The following is a 21,833-nucleotide window of genomic DNA, read 5'->3' on the forward strand; positions in this document are numbered from 1 at the left end:
AACATACTGGGAGCTGGAACATTGGATGGTATTATAAAAATTCTTATAGGATCTTGCATTGTGTTTTCCTTTAATGCTAGGTTAAGGATGAACATTTGGGCACATGCAGAACAAGCAAAGTTTTATATCTGACCGATGCCAAAATTCTAGATTTTATTCATTTTAATGATTTAAAAAATTAATTATTTTTTGTCATTTTTCCAGAGGCTCCAATAACCGATTTCCCTTCAAATTGAATAATGTTATTACACATCTTGCAAACTCCTGGAATTTTCTCTCTTCTTAGAATTAATGGGGACATGGCTCTACTACCTCTGACAGTTCCCTTGGATGGGCCAATGCCTAAACTGGAACCTCACAGCAAGGAAGACTTCCAGAAGATGCTTTCTGATTGGCAGGAGCACCTTGGTTCGATGCAGGTATGATGTACTTATAACTCTGGCTCACCAGTTTCTGGAATGAATTTAAACAGTTGTAATTCTTTTTACAAAACATTCTGTTTAGAAAGGTGTTGCTAAATACAGTCCGCCGTCGTTTATACAGACTAGCTGGTACCGAGAATAATTGGGGTTAACAAAAATTTGGATAGTCTGCAACATTAAGTACAATATAATATGCTCACTAATGCAAATTACACAGGTAGAAGCAAATTAATACCTTTATATTCACAAACTGTAAGAATATTTAAACAGTTCTATTCGTCCTCTTGTGTGAAGTCACATGCTATGTATATTGCCACATTTGCATCTGCAGATCATACCAATATAAATGGTCCGTTATTGGACATGGGCTGGGTTCATCAGTTGCTACCTAGCACACCCACCAAGACGCTGGCTAGTGCATATCGTGGAGGCCACTGCGTAGGTTAATTGTAGCCACCGGCAGTGCCAATGCACTATGAGAGACCCCGTCCCTATGGGAATCAACATCTGTATCATCTGCAGATCATGAAGATTGTGATCGTGAAGCTAATCAGAAAAGGTGATGTCTTGCATGAAATGCAGGATATGATATACACAGTTCCAAAAATTAGGGAAACATGTTTTTGAACGTATGCCATGCTCCACAAAACAATACCTCACATCCAAGTATATTACCAACTAAACCTTTATTCTTTACCGTTGAAGTACACAAAAGAACATCAATGGGTTCGCATTCATTTTCAGAACACAAACGGAAATGTCCAAATAGGAGCGAAAACAATGTGATAACAGTCCTCCAGGACGCCACGCTCTCCAACTTAAGTATGGTGTATGTACTCCACGACGTTTATCACAGCTTGGCAATTACGTGGCATGCTCCGTATGAGTCAACCGAGGTCACGGTGTGGTCAGGTCCCATTCTCCTATGAGAGCCTGTTCAAGATCTTGGAGAGTCTGTGGTGGAACAGGACGCCCACGATCACTTCTGTCAAGCCTATCCCACACATGCTCGATGGGATTAAGGTCGGGACTCACTGCTAGCCATTCCATCTCTTGAATGTCCAGTTCTTGCAAGACAGCTCTGGTGATGCGCACTACATGAGCCCTGGCATTGTTGTGCATGAGTACGAATTCAGGGCCAACACCGTATGCAGCAACCAACACATGCTGTAACAGTATCTGCTTGATGTACCCCGTGTCGGTAAGATTACCACGGGCGCCGACAAGATCCGTACAGCCATCAGTACTGATGCCACTCCACACCATCACAGAACCTTGTCCGAATTGGTCACCTTCTTGGACAACATTTGGCATGTACTGCTCACCACCGCATCTCCATACACGTTGACGTCCATCACGCTGTGTCAGGGGAAGTCTGGACTTGTATGTGAACAACACAGGTCTCCATTAGTGAAGTTGCCACTTGATGTGGGTACAGGCAAACAGAATGCGAGCTGTGCGATGTTGCTGCATCAAATGGGGCACTCGAACAGAACGTCTGGGTCATAAGGACAGTGCTCTTAACCTGTTGCTTACTGTCTGGTCAGGCACCGTGACTCCAGTGACCCTCCTGAGATCTTGTTGCAGTTTTCTGGCAGTTGCTGAACGATGCTGCAATGCACAGATGGTCAGATATCGGTCATCCTGTGGGGTTGTCATGTATCCACGACCTAGTCCAACCCTCCTTGTGAACTGGCCTGTCTCGTAGCGTTTCCACAAGCGCTGATTGAGATCCACAGTAACAAGACGAAAAGTCCATCTTTCCTGGATCAAAGTGATGGCCCTTGCGAATTGAACCTCGTTAAGATGCCTCGTAGGATGTGCTGCTTGACGTACAACGTGCTCAAATTACCACAGTAGTCTGTGTGCCTCACAACGACACACGGACGCACTGCTGTTCACTTTGTTTTGAGGAGTGATCTTACAGTTTAATGCATGGCTACGCCTACAGATGGAGTATAACTTCGATTTCACATACCCTGAGTAGTTAAGGTCTCGAGGTATTCTGTACCATCTACCAAATCAACGTTCACATACCAGACGTTACAAAACATGTTCTCCTAATTTTTTTGAACTGTGTGTGATAGTAGGATGGGAGCGGGTGAAACCCAGTGTGCTACACCTGTCAAATGGCACCGAAGGGTCTCCTCACGGCTTGATATCGCTGTCCGATGTGCAAATCGCCATCAAAAGCATCATATTCCCTCACTCTGTATGAATACTGCCTAGAGCTTTGGAATTTAATCCAGGCTTATTTAGTTTATTTTCTGAGTTGAACTGTGTTTTTGTTTTTTGTATATTGCGTACAGTTTGCTGACGTTTCAAATATATTAAAGCATTCTCTGTCAAGGCGACTGAAATACCCCTACTAGATCCGAGGTAATCAGTCTCCCTGGCAGCAATCACACTAGATGGCTAGTTGTTTCAAAAAATATAAGCACTGTTAAGGATAATTTCTTATTTCATCAAGCATCATACAAATAGAAATCCTTTGGGTCCTAAAATGTTCAAATTTACCGTGTTTTCTCTTGTATTAGACCAGCTTTTTTCTATTTTTATAGTTCAAAAATGTAAGGGGAGTCCAACATGCAATTATCTCCCATTTTGTCCAGTGACTTCTGGCTGTAAAGTACCATAAAATTGTAGATCCCTACATGTGTATGTATTCTGCATTATTCTTTAACACAATTGTGATTGTATTCTGAGTCTTACAGGCTATGTTTGTTAGAAGGCAGCATTTCTAAATTTAAAAAATAAAGGAAACAATAACTGGTGAACACAGGACTTATAAACCTACATATACTGATAATCAGTTTTAGTTACTGTATCACATCATTCTTTTCGTCTCATTAACTCCTCTGATGAGGTTGACGCCAGAAAGGGCATCCAGTCATTAAAACTTGCTACGAAGGTTCATCTTGCTTCATACTCGACCCCGTACTAAAAAGGGATAAGGGTTGGACATACAGTTTATTTATTGTATTATGCAGTATTAATATAAAAGACCTCAATGGTGAGTCATTTGGTCTCTTGTCAGCTGAGCAGTTGGCCTGTCACACAGTAAACTTAATTACTGCTTTAGTTTTAATTGTTGTCGTGTTGGGCGGCCAACTTGCCTGCTACCAGCGTTGTCGGCATCCCAAATGACGTCATTTTCATTGCAATCAAGAGCATTCGATATCCCGTCTTTTGAAACTTTTCAAAATAATTCCGTTCCAGATTATTCTAAACAGTTGGAATCTATTTACAAATGGTTTCTGGAGATGGTCTCTGTTATTCCCACTTGGTGGATGTGTAGCATAAGCCACCCCTTCGGAATAAAGCCGTGCTGTAGAAAGCGTGCCAACCCACCAGCTGATTGCAAGCGTATATTACAAGTTGTACTTCCGAATGTAAGGCATAGTTACTTTAAGCATTCTTTGGATAACTGTGGCTGTTAAAAGCCAAAGCTTTATGCCTTTTTCCTACATTTATCATTTCAGGATTTACCTTAACCGGTGTAATTGAGATAAGAGGGACCACATTGTTTAGGTCAGGTATGCTATCAAGTGCCTGGGTAATACCAGAAATTCCATGACGAAAGGAAATAGAAATAAATAACAGGAAATCTCGTTGTACTTTTTGATATCTAAAGATGTGGAGGTACTGCGTTTTATCATTATGTTTAATTTGTATGTTCATAGTCTCCATGTTTGTTTTAATGCATAGTATGATTTGTTTGGCATCTTCGAAAACCATAAAAATAGTTACTGGGACGTAAAACTATTATTATTATTATTTTTATTATTATTATTACTATTATTTCTTTTTTTTTTGATTCGTTGTGCCCAACTGTGGAGCGCGTTTGAACTTATTTTGCACAATGTTTCTTCTTCTTTTCTTCCCAATATCTCTTCAATTTTTCACTGTGTTCCTTTCTGCGTGTTTCTGTCTAGCCTGTATTTTTTCTTGTTGGTTTCTCTGCAAATTTATGTTTTTTACTAAGCTTCTAAATTTCATTCTATCTTGAATGGTTTCGTCCTCAATACCCATTTCTTGTAGATCTTCATGAATTTTTGCTAACCAATTGTTGCGGATTTTCAAGGTTAGAGCTAGATTTAGAATTTTCTTTGTCAGTCTGTTGTTATCGATTCTGTGTAGGTGTCCATAGAATTTTAGTTGTCTCTTTCTGATGGTATCTGTGATTTTTTCTGTGAATTGAAAAATTTCGTGTGGTTTCTTTTTCATCCAAATTCCATTTTCGAACTTTGGCCTTAGTATTTTTCTGAGAATTTTCCTCTCATGCTTTTCATTTGTGACCTGCCACCTATGATCAGTGTTTCAGATGCATAAAGTGCCTCTGGTTTGATGACTGTATTGTAGTGTCATAATTTTGCATTTTTTTTGATTGGCTGAATTATTTCACCTAGATACTTGAATTTGTCTACTTGGGAAATTATTCCACATTTGGTGATTAATGGTTGATTGTCGAATCTTGATTTAGTTCCTTCCATAAACTGCGTCTTTTCAAATGAAATTTGAAGTCCGGTTTTTGCAGCTATTTCATGCAATTTCACTATGGAGTGGATTGCTTCTTGTCTGTTGTTCGAAAGGATTACCGTATTTCACGGCATAATCGTCGCCACCGCGTAATCGTCGCATCCTTTATTTTCAGTACAAAAATCGGACTTTAAACCTTTAATTACATAATCGTCGCACGTCCAAATTTTGTTCACTAATCTGGTTAAAAGGTAAATGGAACTGCAACGTAAGTTGCACATGAATGCGCAATTTAAATACGTGTATGGTTTATGGGCAATTTGGCAACACAGTCACTTTTGCGACATGTTGCACAACGTATAAATAAATAATACCGGTATATGTACGACGCATGGCTTACCGGTAGACTATTGGCAGTTTGACAACGTGGTCGCGAGACAGTGTACTATTTATTCACCACCTACATATTATGCTTACCGGTAGGCTATCGGCAGTTTGACAACGTGGTCACGAGACAGTGTACTATTTATTCACCACCTACATATTATGCTTACCGGTAGGCTATCGGCAGTTTGACAACGTGGTCGCGAGACAGTGTACTATTTATTCACCACCTACATATTATGTACCGGCAGTTTGACAACGTGGTCGCGAGACAGTGTACTATTTATTCACCACCTACCTATTATGAGTTCCCATTTGAAATACGTAAGGCTGTAAGTTATCGCTTATCGACAACGTCGCCAGGAAATACCGGCTAGGTAGGTTGAATGGACCTCGAACCAGCCCTCAGATACAGGTAAAATTCCTTGACCCGGCCGTGAATTGAACCCGAGGCCTCCGTGTAAGAGGCAAGCACGCTACCCCTACAGCATGGGGCCGGCTCCAGTGTTATTGCGCACGAAGTGAAATCCAAGACGATAACGCAGATTTCCACGGAATTATTCAGCCGAATTATTTACGATGTCTCAGTTGTCATCGCTAGACTCTTACCTTACTACTACGTCATAAGTGTCCGGGCATGGGATGAAAACTTTTATCCAAGCAGTCAAGATAATTATTATCCAATGCTATTAAAGTTTTATTTTATAAACTCGTCAGTAATGTAATGTAAAATCATCAATAACTGGGAAGAAATATTAACCTAATTACTGTATGTTTAAAAGAAATTGAAAAAAATGAATGTTTGTTACTGACGTCTCGGAATACAGTCAACTATACAGTAGATCTACACCGCGCTAGCTAGAGCTCCGGTTTGCGAGCTTTGCGCAAGCGCAGTGGTGTGTCGCAACCAACGAGCTAAACTGATAAATTGTTGCATGCTTCCTTGCTGCCTAACAGTATTGGCTGCTCTGGAATGGACAGATCACAGATGCATTTATTTGTTTCAGATTTACGTGATTACTGTAGACAAGTGTGCGTGAGAATTTAAGTTTTTAATTTGTGTTTTGGGTGTTTGCAGAAATAATTTGTTTTAATAGTGAACAATTACGGAAAGTCATTTATATCGCAAAACATTAACGTGTGAAGCATTTATAAGCGATTATGGGTAAATATAGAAACTATTCTGCGGGCTTCAAGCTAAGCGTTATTGCCTTCGCTGAACAGCACGGGAACAGAGCTGCAGAAAGAAAATTTTCTGTGAGTGAAAAGTTGGTGCGTGACTGGCGAAAAGTAAAAAACAAGCTAAAAAGCACAAACCCTTCTAGACGCGCGTTTAGAGGTCCTAAAACAGGGAAGTTTCCTATAATTGACGAAGAAGTGTTTAGGTACGTCAGTGAAATACGTAACAATGGCTGCAGTGTATCATATGAAATGTTACAAATTAAGAGACAGGAGGTAGCGCGCAAACACAACATACCGGTAACTCAGTTTAAGGCGACTCGTGGGTGGATTAAGGGGTTCATGCGACGACACAATCTGTCAGTGCGAAGGAGAACAACACTAAGCCAAAAGTTGCCTGCTGATTACACGGACAAGATTGTAAATTTTCACCGATTTGTCATACGTTTGCGCAAGGAAACTTCGTACTTGCTTTCTCAAATCGGTAATGCCGATCATACTCCAATCTTTTTTGATATGCCTCGCAACAGCACTATTGCGCTGAAAGGATCACGGAGTGTATTAATGAAAACCAGCGGTAGTGAGAAGTTGCGATGCACGGCAATGCTAGCCATTACAGCTGACGGGAGAAAGTTGCCGCCTTACATCATTTTCAAGAGGAAAACGATGCCTAAGAATATACAGTTTCCCCGTGGAATTCATGTACGAGTGCAACCAAAGGGTTGGATGGACGTAGAACTCATGCTGGACTGGGTTAAAACTGTGTGGAATAGAAGACCTGGTGCACTACTAAAATAACCAGCTCTGCTTGTTTTAGATAGTTTCCGAGGTCACCTCGTGAACGAAGTGAAGCAAATTCTCACTACAAATAAGACACGACAGATAGTCATTCCTGGTGGCCTAACATCTGCTTTGCAGCCACTAGACGTATGTGTTAATAAACCCTTTAAAGACCACTTACGTCGATTTTACAACGAGTGGATGATGAGCGGCGATCAGCAATTGACGCCCGCCGGAAATATCAGGCTCCACCCTTGGACTTGTTATGCTCGTGGGTGAAGAAGAGTTGGGATCTTATACCACCTGAACTAGTCTTCAAGAGCTTCAAAAGGACTGGGACTTCGAATGCACTAGATGGTTCCGAAGATGACGCAGTGTGGCAGGGAGACAAATCTGATACTGGTATTAACAGAGGCGAGGACGGCGCATCAGATAGCGAAACCTCCGATAGCGACACCAAAGATTTGGAATAAATTGCGTACCGTTAAGTCCGCATTTCACAACAAAGCGATAATTTTTTGCAAGTGTAATATTTTAACTTTAATACTCAAATTAATGACAAATTAACTTAATACGTTCATTTTTATTTTCAGGTTGGAAAAACGTTCGCCGAATTGTTGCGAAAAATTATGAATTTTGTTTTAGACTATTTTAATTATTTTGATGTATAAACGCGAGTATTACGTGCATCTTAAATTTGTATCAAATACAATTTAGTTATAAATACATTTTTTGAGTAATACAAATACTGGTATTAAATATTCATCGTATAATGGTCGCACCCTACAATTTTTTTTCGAAAATTTTGGTAAAAAAGTGCGACGATTATGCCGTGAAATACGGTATTATTATTATTATTATTAGTGCCGTATTTTCTCTCATTAACACCCTTGCATAATTTACGCCTCTCGGTATTTTTGGGTCCAAAGTGGAGTAAAAGAAATGTTCACGTATTTGACGCAACCATTTCTTCGAACATTCATCACGCAGCTTCGGATGTGTTTCGAAATAAAGATGTTGACTACTCAGTTGACTACCTAGTGCTGTATCAGTAGACCTTGGTTATCTTCGAGATCCATATTGGTAACCTCTGACACAAAAAATATGAAACCATTATGCATCGCTCTGAGACATCTGGCGGTATAATTACAACACTTTAAATACTGTTCTTATTTACACAGCAGAGTCAAAATACAAGTTAAGCTTGTATATGAGTGAGGAAAATCACGGTACATCACAGGAACGACCTAGAACTCCTACATGAAAAAGACTGTTTAGGGGGAAAAAAATAAAGGGCGGAGAGCTCAGTCATAGTGTAAAGTGTGTGTCAAGGCAAACTCGTAAATCAGCAAGATAAACAGCAGCTAAGTGCCATTTGTGACCTAATCTCCATTGTTTTGGTAATCACCGTCCGAGACTGACAACGATCATGACGTTACGCGATGTAGTTCAAACGGTATCAGCAATTGAAGATGCAATGCAGCATTTCCGCACCCAACTCAAGGAGGCGACCAGAAGCGCCAGCCGGGAGGAGAAACTCCAGCGGCTGGAGGAGGAGTTCTGTGTGTTCCAAGAAAAAGTGTCTGGTGAACTGAAAGACATAAAAAACAATATTTTAAAAACAGAGGAAAAGCTGGACGAGCAAAGTAAGCGGATGGACGAAGCGGACAATATAGCTACCAAAACTGTCTAATTTTGAATGGTGTCCCGGAAGCACCACACGAAAACTTGTACGCTAAAGTATTATCAACTATTAAAGAAGAACTGGATATCGAGATTAATATATCGGACATTGACCGTTGCCATCGCCTATGTGTTCCGATTCAAAATTAAGTATTTATTATTTTCCACCTAGTCGATACAATGATTGCTTAAGGCAATTTAATGGTTAAAAGTGGTACATGTTTCGTATATTATCAACATCTTCAGCCACATAACACTGTTTAGATGAAAAATATATAAATTGACAAAGTAATGCTTAAGAGAAAGTGTCCTTAAAATTAACATAAGATTGACAACATTAAAACAAACAAAAAACTCAAGAGAAAATATATAAATTATTTCTACAATTGAAAGTAGTTGTCAAGGAAACACTTGTACAATATTCCATAGGGAATATGTCCTAAATGAATTTTCTTTTCTTAATAATTCATGAAAAAAGGTCAATTTATAAATTAAAAATTATATAATTTATAAGTAATTATCGAAATGAAGAAATCCAGATATCACAATGTGGCTCTTATTATTAATGCAGATGAAAATATAACTAATTCCTAGTTGTCAATTCTTATTAAGCCTGCTTTCCTTTGGAACAGTAACTCCTGTCATTCTTTCACAGTCTTGTTTCTGGTGTAATATTGATAATGCGTTCTACCTTGCTCTTGCACCTGAGGAGGTGGGGGAGCGGGGGATATAGGTGTGCCAATAACCTCCTTGCTGTCACCTATAGTTTCAATGGAGGAGGAACAACGGCTGTGTGGTTGCCACGGGTAAATGCCCTTTGATTATCAAGTTCCTCCGGTACCAGTGTCATGACCGCATCTGGAGGGCTAAATGTCAGCTAAAAGGCACGCACAGTCTCCTGACGGAATCGCTCACATGTACCAGGAAAAAACATCTTAAATTGCGCATGTGATCACTTTGGCTTAAATCATGTCTGGAGCGAGGACGGTCGCATCATTGTGGTATGTGACAATGGACGAAAAGTGATTGTTACTACAATGGTACAACTTGTTAGTTTAATGTAAAACACGAGTGAGCATTGAACGGGGTCATTACTGAGACGCCATTAACACGTAATGTTGTAGTTTTAAGTAAATGTGCGTGTATATGTGAGAGTGAATGTGATTGTACCCTGGAAGTACTTGTGGAGGAAACAAGGTGAGTAAGCAGAAGTATTTTCTAGACAATGGCTAGTCACAATGTAGGTGTTATTTCTACCAATTTGTAGTGCCCTTAATGGCAGTGAACCCGCTCCCACCCCCTCCCCAGTCGCCCCTCTCACCCTACCCTTCAACAGCGTTAGTGGGAATCATTCTCAGTAAAAGTCTTGCAAGCTATCGGCGAGCCCTACAGTGTTGTCATATTAACGCACAATCGTTGATGGCTCACATTGATGAAATACAATTCCTCTTTCATGATAGTAATGCCTTGCACTGCATATGTGAAACTGAGACTTCGTTACAGCCGTCACTAAACTCAGGCCTTGTTGAATTAAATAACATGACTTCACTTCCCTTTAGACCGAAGAAAACGTATAGTTGGAGGGTGTGCTATTTACTGTCGTAATGATCTCAAAAGTAAAATAGTGGCTACTTCAGACCAGACAATTCCCAATCGACCAGAGTTTATGTTTGTTGAAGTTTCGACTAACAATCAGAAAGTACTGATCGGAGTAGTTTATAAACCCCCAGACGTAAGACATATATCGGACCTTGAACTCTTTGCTTAGCCAAGTTAATTCCACTGTACGAAAGTATAATTATACTGGGAGATTTTAATACAAATATACTGACTGCGACAAACGACTCAGTACATTTACAAAATGTGTTCTTTAGCTTAGACCTAAACATCCTACCTCTAAATGCTACTTATCATCTACATACAGTAAGCCGGACGACTCATACTTTGATTGAATTGATCATAACTAACAATCCTCAGAAAGTTTTAAATCATGGACAGCTTTGCAGTGCCAGGTATTTCTACCCATGATGTAATATATGTCTGCTATTCATTAAAGATGCCAAAATATGAAACTAAATATATAACAAGTAGGGTTATAAAAAATCTGGACAAGGAAAGGATACGACATGAAACATATTATCTGCCGTGGAACGATATTTTACACATGGATGATATTGACGTACAGATAAATAAATTATCTGATCTGGTGTTAGAACTGTATGACAGATTTGCTCCCAAGAAAGAGATCCGGGTAACTCGACCACCTTCTCCGTGGTGAGATTAAATCAGAAATGGCAAAGCGTGACTCATGGTACAGAAGGTTTAAACGAACGGGTAATGCTAATGACTTTGAAAATTACCGCGTTTTCCGCAACAGGGTTAAACAGTTAATCAGAAACAGTAAACATAAACACGTATGTCAAGTATCAAAATGCAAGAACTCGACAGAAATATGGAAACAATTAGGAACGATGGGTATAGGTCGAAAATTATTAAAGCAGGCGCTGAATGTATCCCTTGATGACTTTAATTTACATTTCACGTTGGCCGAATCCACAGTAACAGCAAATAATAATAATAATAATAATAATAATAATTTTTATAACTGTAATAATAATAATAATAATAATAATAATGTTTCTTCTATGCCAATTCAGGATACATTTGTGTTTAAAGAGGTTGGTATAAATGACATAAAACGAGTTATGTATTTTCTCAGATCAAATGCTGCTGGACACTATGGCATACCTCCGTCTTTCTACAAATATATCATTGGCGCCGTTCTGCCGATCGTAACACACATTATTAACTACTGTTTAACCCAAGGAATTTTCCCTACGGCTTGGAAGGATGCCCTCGTCATCCCAATCCCGAAAAAGGATGGACCCAGTATTCCTTCAGATTACCGACCAGTTTCTATCCTACCACCCCTGTCCAAAGTGCTAGAACGCCTGGTACATGAGCAAATCCTAAAGTACTTACATAAATATGCATAAATATGCATAAATATGCTTTACCAATCAGGTTTTAAGAAAAAACATAGTACCATGACTGCTCTGCTGAAAGTGACAGATGACATTAGATATGAAATGGACAACAAATGAGTAACGATATTTACTCTTTTAGATTTCAGTAGCGCATTTGATACTGTCGATCCTAGGTTGCTTCTTCCCAAATTATACTCCTTAAACTTTAGCCACCGGGCGAGTTGGCCGTGTGCGTAGAGGCACGTGGCTGTAAGCTTGCATCCGGGAGATAGTAGGTTCGAATCCCACTATCGGCAGCCCTGAAGATGGTTTTCCATGGTTTCCCATTTTCACACCAGGCAAATGCTGGGGCTGTACCTTAATTAAGGCCACGGCCGCTTCAATCCAACTCCTAGGCCTTTCCTATCCCATCGTTGCCATAAGACCTATCTGTGTCGGTGCGACGTAAAGCCCCTAGCAAAAAAAAAAAAATTAGCCAGAAAGTGCTGGAATTTTTCTATTCTTACCTCACAAACCGCCGGCAGTGTGAGGTTCCAAATAATAATAAATCAATGTGGCAAACAAAAAATATTGGTGTCCCACAAGGGTCAGTCCTTGACCCTCTCCTGTTCACTTTATATATAAATGATATTACCAGATCAATTAAGCACTGCAAGTACCATCTTTATGCTGATGATCTGCAAATTTATTACCACACTAGAACTAATAATATACAACAAGCAATATGTAATGTAAATGCTGACCTTGAGCAAATTAATGGCTATGCAACTAAAATCAACCTTAAATTAAACCCCCATAAAACGCAAGCCATTATCATCGGTACATCAAGGAATCTTCACATTTTAAAACAAAACTGCATTCCTCCCATAACTTTAAATAATACTGTTATACCTTATTGTGAATCAGTTTCTAACCCTGGAGTTATTATAATGAAAACTCTAACCTGGTCAGCGCAAGTTAAGAATATCTGTAAAAAAGTTTATTGTGGCTTGCACCCCTTAAAACGGTTCAGAAATGTATTCCCTCGATCACTAAAAATTCAACTTGTTCAGTCATTATTATTTCCCCATTTTTGACTACTGTGATGTAATTTTTACGAATATAACAAATGAATTAAGCTTTAAACTACAACGCGTTCAAAATGCTTGTCTTAGGTACGCTATGGTTTTACGGTATGACGCTCGCGTTTCTTCCTACTATAAACAATTATCTTGGTTACGACTAGACGACAGGCGTAAACTACATTCAAATACTCTTGTGTACCAGGTGCTTTCAGAAGACATCCCTGCTTATCTCTCCAGCAATTTTCGTCACCTTCACCTTGGTTCTTTACATCTCCATGATACTCGCTCAGTGTCTCTCCTAGAAATACCTGTCCACCGAACAACCACATACCATCGATCATTTACTATCACCGCTTCGGGATGGTGGAATGCTCTTCCCAAAGACATCAAGGATGTTGTGTCAAACAGTATATTTAAAACCTCTTACCAGCAGTTCCTCGTTAAGTGCTTCCAGCAAGGTACCTGTATGGTTGGAACAAGTGATTGCGTGTGAAAATGATACGAAATTGTCGTACATTAAAATAAAATATTGGGTTAATATGATGATTTAAATTAAATTAAGAACATCCGCACTGTATTTACGAAGTAGAAGTAGCCTAAACATAGCTAGTAGTAATTGTATTTTACTTAGATGTAGTATTGCAAGGATACAATTAGTTGAATTTCATTTAAAATTTTTATTAAGCTTACTAGTATTTTTATGTTCGTATTTCTTTCGTTGTGTAATGAAATGAGTATTTTTTCAAATCTGTATTATGTAGGCAGTTCCTTTTTCTTTCTTTCATCTTTGCGTGTATATATTCATATTTTTGTCTTAAAAATTAGGGTTATTTTTAGTTCTTAGTATTTTAAGATAATCAGTGTCATTGTATTAACAAATAATATGTGTGTGGTTAAGTGTAAGAAAGGACCAAGAGCCCTAACTTTGCCACAGAAAATAAAGGCTTTTATCTATCTATCTACCATACTATCGATTAAATTCAGATTTCATTTCCATTCAGTTGGCGGCGTTACTGGAACCGGTGTAGCTCCTTCCTTACTCCTTACCTTTGTAAAACGAAGTCTCGCAAAAAAAAACTTTCGCGGGCTATAGCTGCCTCCCTATTGCAAAACCGGGCAACGTGCTGTTATCAGCCAGTAGGAAATACCACTGCACTAGTGCAGTATTTTTTGGTTCAGTAAGAGAATCAGCGCAGAAGTGGCTAGTGACACTTTATTCCATTCTGGTACAAACGTTTTTTACGAGTTTTTCGGGTACGGGACATGCATTTTCTGTGTTTTCAAAATTGTTTGTTAGTCTACAGTGAACAAGTATTTGAGTAATATTGCATCATATAAACGCGTGGTGGTCAGTTACTCCGAAACGGAATAGAGCAGTTGGCCACAAGTATTCAGTGTCCGACTGCAATATTGACTACAGCGGTTACCGTGGTAACAGAGAAGTGCACTTCAAGCGACTAACAAGTTTCACAGAACATTTCGCGGACCAAAAAGTGGCAAGTTTCCGAAAGTAGGGGAGGATCTGCTTAAATGTACGATTTTGTTACGCTATGTTGGGTATGCCGTTTCTCACGAAATGCTGTGTTTTAAAGGACAAGAAATAGCTGCTGCACATGGAATCAGTGTCTCGGATTTGAAAGTTAGCCGAGGCTTCATTAACCTTTTAAGTGCTGAGATACCAGTTGACTGTTTGGTACCTCAGTGCTGAGTTTTTTCACTCGTATGTAAAATGTTTTGTAGAAGCCTCAATTTTTAGCCTATCAGTGGGGTGATTAGCTTAAAATGTTTATAAATGTTGGTTGTTTATAAATCTAAATACAAATGGAAAATCCTACACTTATGTTCAATATTATTTTGAGAGAAAACAAAATTACACATGTGCCCAGTTAAGAGCCCAAAAAAATAATATTTCCTAAAATCTGTAGGCAACTAATTACATGCAAGTTCTTAGAAGTATATAAGTTGATATTTAAAAATATTTTCCAAACTCCACTGGCACAAAAGTTTCTAAAAAATCGATTTTCGGGTTGTCATCAAACACTACTTGGCCCGCAGAACCTGTCACAGTTACCTGAAACTCTGGTGAAGAAAAGTATCCATCTGCCACGAAATTAGTTATAAAATAGCTTCTGTATTCACTGTGTTTTTATTTTTTCACTTAGAAGGAGGCTCTTTTTCTCTCTCACATACAATATTTTAGGCACTCTCACTTTCAAAATCGCTTAACAATTCCTTAAAATGATTATCTCCATCATCACTTTCCGCTGTGGTTAATAACTGAAAGATTTTGTGATCTGAAATAACATCGCTGCAAGAGCAACTAAATTGTTGTTCTGCCATGTTTGTTTACATCACAGTTGAACTCACAGACGTTTACTAAAAGCTCTATAAGTTACTTCCCGAAGCTATAATCTCTCTGATCAGTTAGTTCTACATAATGCCGAACAGATGGCAGAACATGTCAGAGATCAAATTCGCACTCTGAAGTGAACCGGGAAACTGAAAAAAATTAAAATTCTCGCGCACCGTCTATAGACAGGCGTAGCTCTGGTGGACTGGCCGCGTCAGCCCGTCTATAGGCGGGCGTAGTATTCATCGGGTTAATTTTATGCAGAGAAATGGACTTTTTCTTCGACGAAGAACAACATCATGTCATAAAATGCTGAATGCTTTCAAACAAGTACCTGTAATTGATTTTCATCGCTTTGTGATTGTGAAACGTAAAGTGAAGGAATATTTTCTCTCCAAATAGGAACCACAGGTCAGACGCCAATCAGTTTCCGTATGCCACAAAGGCGAACAGTTGATAAGAAAGTGATGTCGAGTGTTACCGAACGCACTACTGGAAGCAAAAAAGAACAATATACTGCAATGCTTCTTGCTGTAACAGGTGATGGCAGAAAACTTGCACCTTATGTTGTTCTAAAACAAAAAACAATGCCTAAAGTAAAATTTCTGCGATGGATCCACGTTTGTATCCAAGAAAAAGGGTGGATGGACACGTCACTTGTACAAGATTGGATACCAACACTTTGGAGAAATATAGCAGGGGTCCCTCCGATGCCCGGCCTTTCTCATATTGGACAGTTTACTTTTTTTTGCCGGTATGTTATTATTATGTACTTACACGAATTGTAGTTTTGTAGTTTTATTAATACATGTTTATTTTACTTCAGGCGGTATTGTCAGCTTGTAACGGGAAGAATATTTTCCAGTGTTGGTACTTTAAACCCACGTGTCCAACTTACCTGATGTATCCTATTTGACTTTTCAGAAAGAATCTCACGCCAAAATTTTATGCCAAATGACGATTAACCCGAAGAATAATTTCTTGGCTCGACAACCTTAAAACCTGGTTCAACAAAACATGTACAGAACTGTTCCGACTTGCCGTCGATAAAGCCAGAATAGCAATGTTGATCACCAACGTCCAAGGTGGACAGGCACGCTAAGAAGAAGACGATTAACTGCAAATGAGTTTAACCAATTGCGTGTCTATTAAGTTTGATGTATTTTGTAAATGTAAATAATTGTAAATAATTTTTAAAATATCTGAATTCTTCGAAAATGTACTCATCCAAAATTTTCAGCTCTATTTTTTTTGTCAAAAAATGCATTAATCACGCAAGAAAATTAATTGTTAGGTACGTTAACGAGCAGGACAACCATTGTGATTGGATTGTTTTTATCAATTTTGAACCCACTTCTCCAAAAATTACCAGTATTTGCCCGAGTTATGAGATATTAAGTGATCACTTTGCAACGCAGCCCCGAGATGAGGAGGAATGACGTTAAGCTCAACAAACGCCATAGGGCTACGTTAACAACAAAGTTGGGAAGCACAAATCAAAATATAACACGCAGACACTCAGATATACAACTTACCCAGCCACAAGTGGACGCAAAGTAATCTGTACTGAAAACACACCCCATTTAAGAAAGAGGCTTAGATCCCTGGGAAATACTGAGCAGGGCATCAAAGGAGAACACCAGTATTCTTTAAATTCAAATTATAATTGAATTTGTAATAAATTACATTAAAGACAAACGTAATCATCTCAAAGCAAGGAGAAATTATGATCCCAGTTACTTAATAAATAATAAAATATATTTAGAGAGATCCAGAACACCTTTAAATGACAAATTAGAGACGATGATCAACAAACTTAAAACCTTAGCTGAGAAAATCGCTCCAATTAAAAGAAAGAAACATGCATGGTGGAACGGGGAATGTGACAAAGCAATTCAAGCAAGGCGCAAGGCACGGTTAAATGATCAACAGAGGAAAACAGAAAAATCTCGAGAAGAACTAATTAATGCCAGAAGACAAACAGCTAAGGAAATTAGGACAATTAAAAGAAATTATCAGAAGGAAATGCTTAGCACAATAGAGGAAACATTCAGGCCCGGTTTCATCAACACATGTTAGTACTTAACAAGGTGTTAAATCATTTTAACATACGATTTAAGAAAATTTGCGTTTCATCAACAAATGTTAACATTAACATATGTTAAACTGCGTATTAAAGTTAACATCAGCCATTTCCAATGTTAAATGGCTAACATTAGCATTTAGCAACCTGTTCCAAAATGGCTGCTGTGAATCTCGCTTTCGAGGCGGAATTGCTCTATTTAGATCTTTTACAAAACAATCCTGATCGAAGAAGAGTTCAGCGACGTAAAGACTTTAAAAATTTGACGGATCCGAAATTTCTTCATAGATACAGGTTATCAGAAACAGTCGTTGCTAAGGTTGTTGACGAAATTCAAGTGAGGTTAGAATATCCTACGAAGAGAAACCTCTTTCTCCAATGTTGCAGGTACTGATAATATTACGAGTTTTTGCTACTGGTTATTTTCACATAATGGCCGGAGACAATGCTGGAATTTCTAAAGCCACTGTTAATAGAGTTGTTTGTTGAGTGTCTGCAGCAATAGCATCCATGAGAAGGAGGTATATAACATTCCCTTCAGTAGAAGAGCGTCAGCAAATTATCCGCGACTTCTATGAAATAAGCCGTTTTCCTGGTGTTTGTTCTACGTGCAATAGATTGCACACATGTAAGAATCCAATCACCTGGAGGCAATTGGGCCGAAATATATCGTAATCGAAAGGGATATTTCTCTGTTAATGTTAATGTTCAGGTGATTAGTGAGCCTAACCTCCAAATCAGGGATATACTTGCTAGGTGGTCTGGTTTTGCACACGACAATACAATATTTAATAACTCCCATATCGGAGCACAGTTTGAAGTGGGACAATTAACAAAGTGATTTTGTTAGGTGACAGCGGATACCCACTAAAAAAAGTATCTGTTTACCCCATTGAAACCCTCGCAGACTTTTCCCGTGCCTTGTCCTTGTCGTTTATCGTCAAGCCATCTGTGCGCTTGCACTCAATAACTTATATATATTTACTAATTCAATTAACAACTCTTTTTCGAAGGAGGAAAAATTAGAACTACGATTCCGTTTCACTTCATGCGCCATGTTTTACAGCTGTGCTCAAACAAAAGTGCATCGGAGCGCGCTGTAAAACAGCATGTTTGTACCACTGCCTCCTTGATTCGCAGCAGTTTGCAATATTGGGAGAGTTAACAGTCGATTAGTTAACATTTCACAAGAAAAGTTTGATGAAACGCAAGAAACCTAACAAGATGTTAAATTTCTAACTCCGTGTTAACTACTTGTTAGTATATATTTAACATGTGTTGATGAAACCGGGCCTCAATCAGCATAAAACAAGAGACCATTACAAAACATTCAAGCAATATCAATCTAAGTTTACCCTTCCCACACTTATGTTAAGGAATAAATATGAAAAAATGGCACACAATAATCAAGATAATGCTAACATCCTTGCAGAATACTTTACAGAGTTACTTAATTGTGGGGATCCTGTGGAACATTAAAAATTTGACCCTAACCCAAAAAATAAAACTCCATTACAAAAGATTATACTATCAGTTTACAATGAAGTGTAAACAGAAATTAATGCACTTAAAAACTACAAAGCAGCAGGAGAGAATCAAATAGTAACAGAAATATGGAAGAATGCTAATGATCAGACTATTCAAAACCTACATAAATACAGCGTTGATATTTGGAACTCGGAGAAGCTTCCTGAGGAATGGAGTACAGCGATAATCTACCCGCTGCAGAAGAAAGGTGATCACTCCGATACAAATAATTATCAGGGGATATCCTTGCTTGATATTACATACAAGATTTCATCCAAGATTATACACACAAGAATCCAAGAACTTGGAGAATTTCGGGGAGGATTTCGACCAGGTAGAAGCTGTCCAGATCAAATCATTAGTTTAAAATGGATAATGAAGCATGGAAGAGTTCAAAGTAAGGGTCTAGTCATCACGTTTGTAGATTTAAAAAAAGCATATGACAGTATTCATCGTGAATCATTATTAAAAAGCCTTAAATAATTTGGATTACACCAAAAACTTGTTAACCTCTTTAGTATGATTTTTAAAAATATGAAGGCAAAAGTTAAATTTAGAGGTGAATTATCAGAATCATTCACTATAAGAACTGGACTTCGACAAGGAGACGGACTCTCACCATTGTTATTTAATTGTGCATTGGAGAAGGTTATGCGTAAATGGAACAAGAAATGCCAACCAACTATCTAGATCGGTAGAAGTATTGAACTCAACTGCCTTGCTTTTGCGGATGATTTAGCATTACTTGCAAATACAATAGAAGAGGCTAAATTTCAAATTGAACAACTAGAAATTATAGCAAAAAAAATGGGATTACAAATTTCATTTGAAAAAACAGAAATGATGCCAACTTTTAAAGTTGATTTACTAGTTATTCAACTGAACAGTAATAAAGAGATTAAAATTGTTCAGAAATTCAAATATCTTGGGGAAATAATAACATGGAACACAAATGAAAGAGAAGCAATAGAACACAGAACAACTAAATTTAAACAAGCACAAAGACTTACCTGGCCAACCTATTAAAAAAAAAATCTCTTTCGATAAAATAATGCTAAGCTGAAACACTATAATTCCATAGTTAAACCAGAGGCAACGTATGCTAGTGAAACTTTATTCAAATTAAATGTAAAATCTACAACAGACAAATTACAGAAAACTGACAGAAGAATTCTTAGAACTATTATTAATAAAAAACACCAAGTTGATGGACAGTGGAGATTGTTGCCTAACAATGTGAATCAATAATATAATATCTACAATGCTTAAAAGACTTTCCTTTTTCTGTCACATATCAAGATTACCAGACACCAGGATATTGAAACAACTATTTGATTACTTTTTGATAAATAAAATCAATAATAATTGGTTCAAAGAAGTTCAGGACGTTTTGGAAGAATTGCGTATAACTCGGCAACAAATCAAAGACAGAAAAGAGAAGAGGATTTTGATGAACAAAAGCATAAGTCTCAAACTAAAAACAATTGAACAGAAACAATATACTATATCGGTCACACAAAGGGCTTCCAGGTCGGAGAGGATGAGAAAGTTCTGGGAGAAGAAAAAGAAGAAATGAATTGATTTCAGTGCTCCAATGTGGGCGTAAAATATGTAAGTAAATAAATAAATACAAATTTTAAATATTTCAATTGTTTAGTAAATGAAGGAAAATTTGAAAATTTAAGTAAACAGATCAGTAATAATATAATAAGTTCTTTGTAAAATTAATAAATAAATTGATGAAATTAAAATAAATATAGGGATTTAAAAATAAATATTTTTCTTTTTACTAACAAATCTAAGGTAAGGTGCACCTTAAACTAATGCGATTTTTACACATCCTATTTTTAACATTAAATCAAATTTAGTAAAATTAATTGTGGGACGAATAGTTAGGCTGAAATTAACAAGAGAGGTTTATGACCATCCTCAGTGGAGGTATTAAATAGCGGAGATATGTTCAGAGGCCTAGCTCCATAATCGTCACATGAAATTAAAACGTAAGGACCTTTTCAACACAAAAGTCATTAACCCATAATAGGCCAAAATTTAAAGTAATGCAGATAATTCAAACATAAATCACAAATAAATTAACATTGATTAGTAAATCAACACAATGAAATCCCATGTGCAATAAAATAGAAATCAAGGCTGGTTCTGTAACCCAAGGTGTCCACACACACAGGGAGTCAAACACGATATCACGCCAAGATCAAAACAAGAACATCATTAGCGATGCCACGCTTGAACAAAAGAAGAATGCCCAAGATAAGAACAACAGTGACACAGTTATGTAATTGAGCAAAGCAGAGAAAAGATAATGCAACAACGCAAAGTTAAGATAAGGATTACAAATGCAAAAAACTCTTCACCAAGGAACGCATAAAACCCCACGAAATAATATATTATTAAGTGAACTTCTTTAGAATATTACATTTTAAAAATATAAGCTTGAAATAAATGAAAGATATTAACATTGAAGGGAGAAATAAAATTTACAGTACCAAAATTAATAAATAATATAAGGATATTAACTAAGAAGAAAAAAAAAAGTGACAAAAATGGTGAGTATGCAGCACATAGGTCAAATCACAGTCATTACGGAGACAAAACAAACATAATTAATATCAATAAATCATAATGGAATGACAAAAAAAACGAAAACTTGCAAGAACACAGGGCAAGGATCAACTAGCCACAAGTAAATTTAATAGCAATAACATACGCACAAAATGAAATAATACAAGGAATTATGATAAACGGGCAGAATAAATATTAATCAGAGAGGGGAAAATAAAATTTGGAAAAGCAAAAAAGAATTTCACAGTTACCGGTCAAACAATGTCAAACATTTAAATATCACCAACATGGGGCATAACCGGCGAATATAAGAAG

The 21,833-nt window shown here is 37.7% G+C and overlaps 1 protein-coding gene across 1 annotated transcript in view; it reads left to right on the forward strand.

Annotated features, from left to right (window-relative positions):
• Positions 1–21,833, forward strand: part of srl (spargel) — a 280,903-nt gene that overhangs the window by 63,364 nt on the left and 195,706 nt on the right. Inside the window, exon 4 of the mRNA XM_067151403.2 lies at positions 287–419. Within this exon, the coding sequence (XP_067007504.2) occupies positions 287–419 (133 nt within the window). The remainder of the gene's footprint in view (positions 1–286; positions 420–21,833) is intronic.

The sequence above is a fragment of the Anabrus simplex genome, chromosome 7 (genome assembly GCF_040414725.1).
Source record: "Anabrus simplex isolate iqAnaSimp1 chromosome 7, ASM4041472v1, whole genome shotgun sequence".
Classification (NCBI taxonomy): domain Eukaryota; kingdom Metazoa; phylum Arthropoda; class Insecta; order Orthoptera; family Tettigoniidae; genus Anabrus; species Anabrus simplex.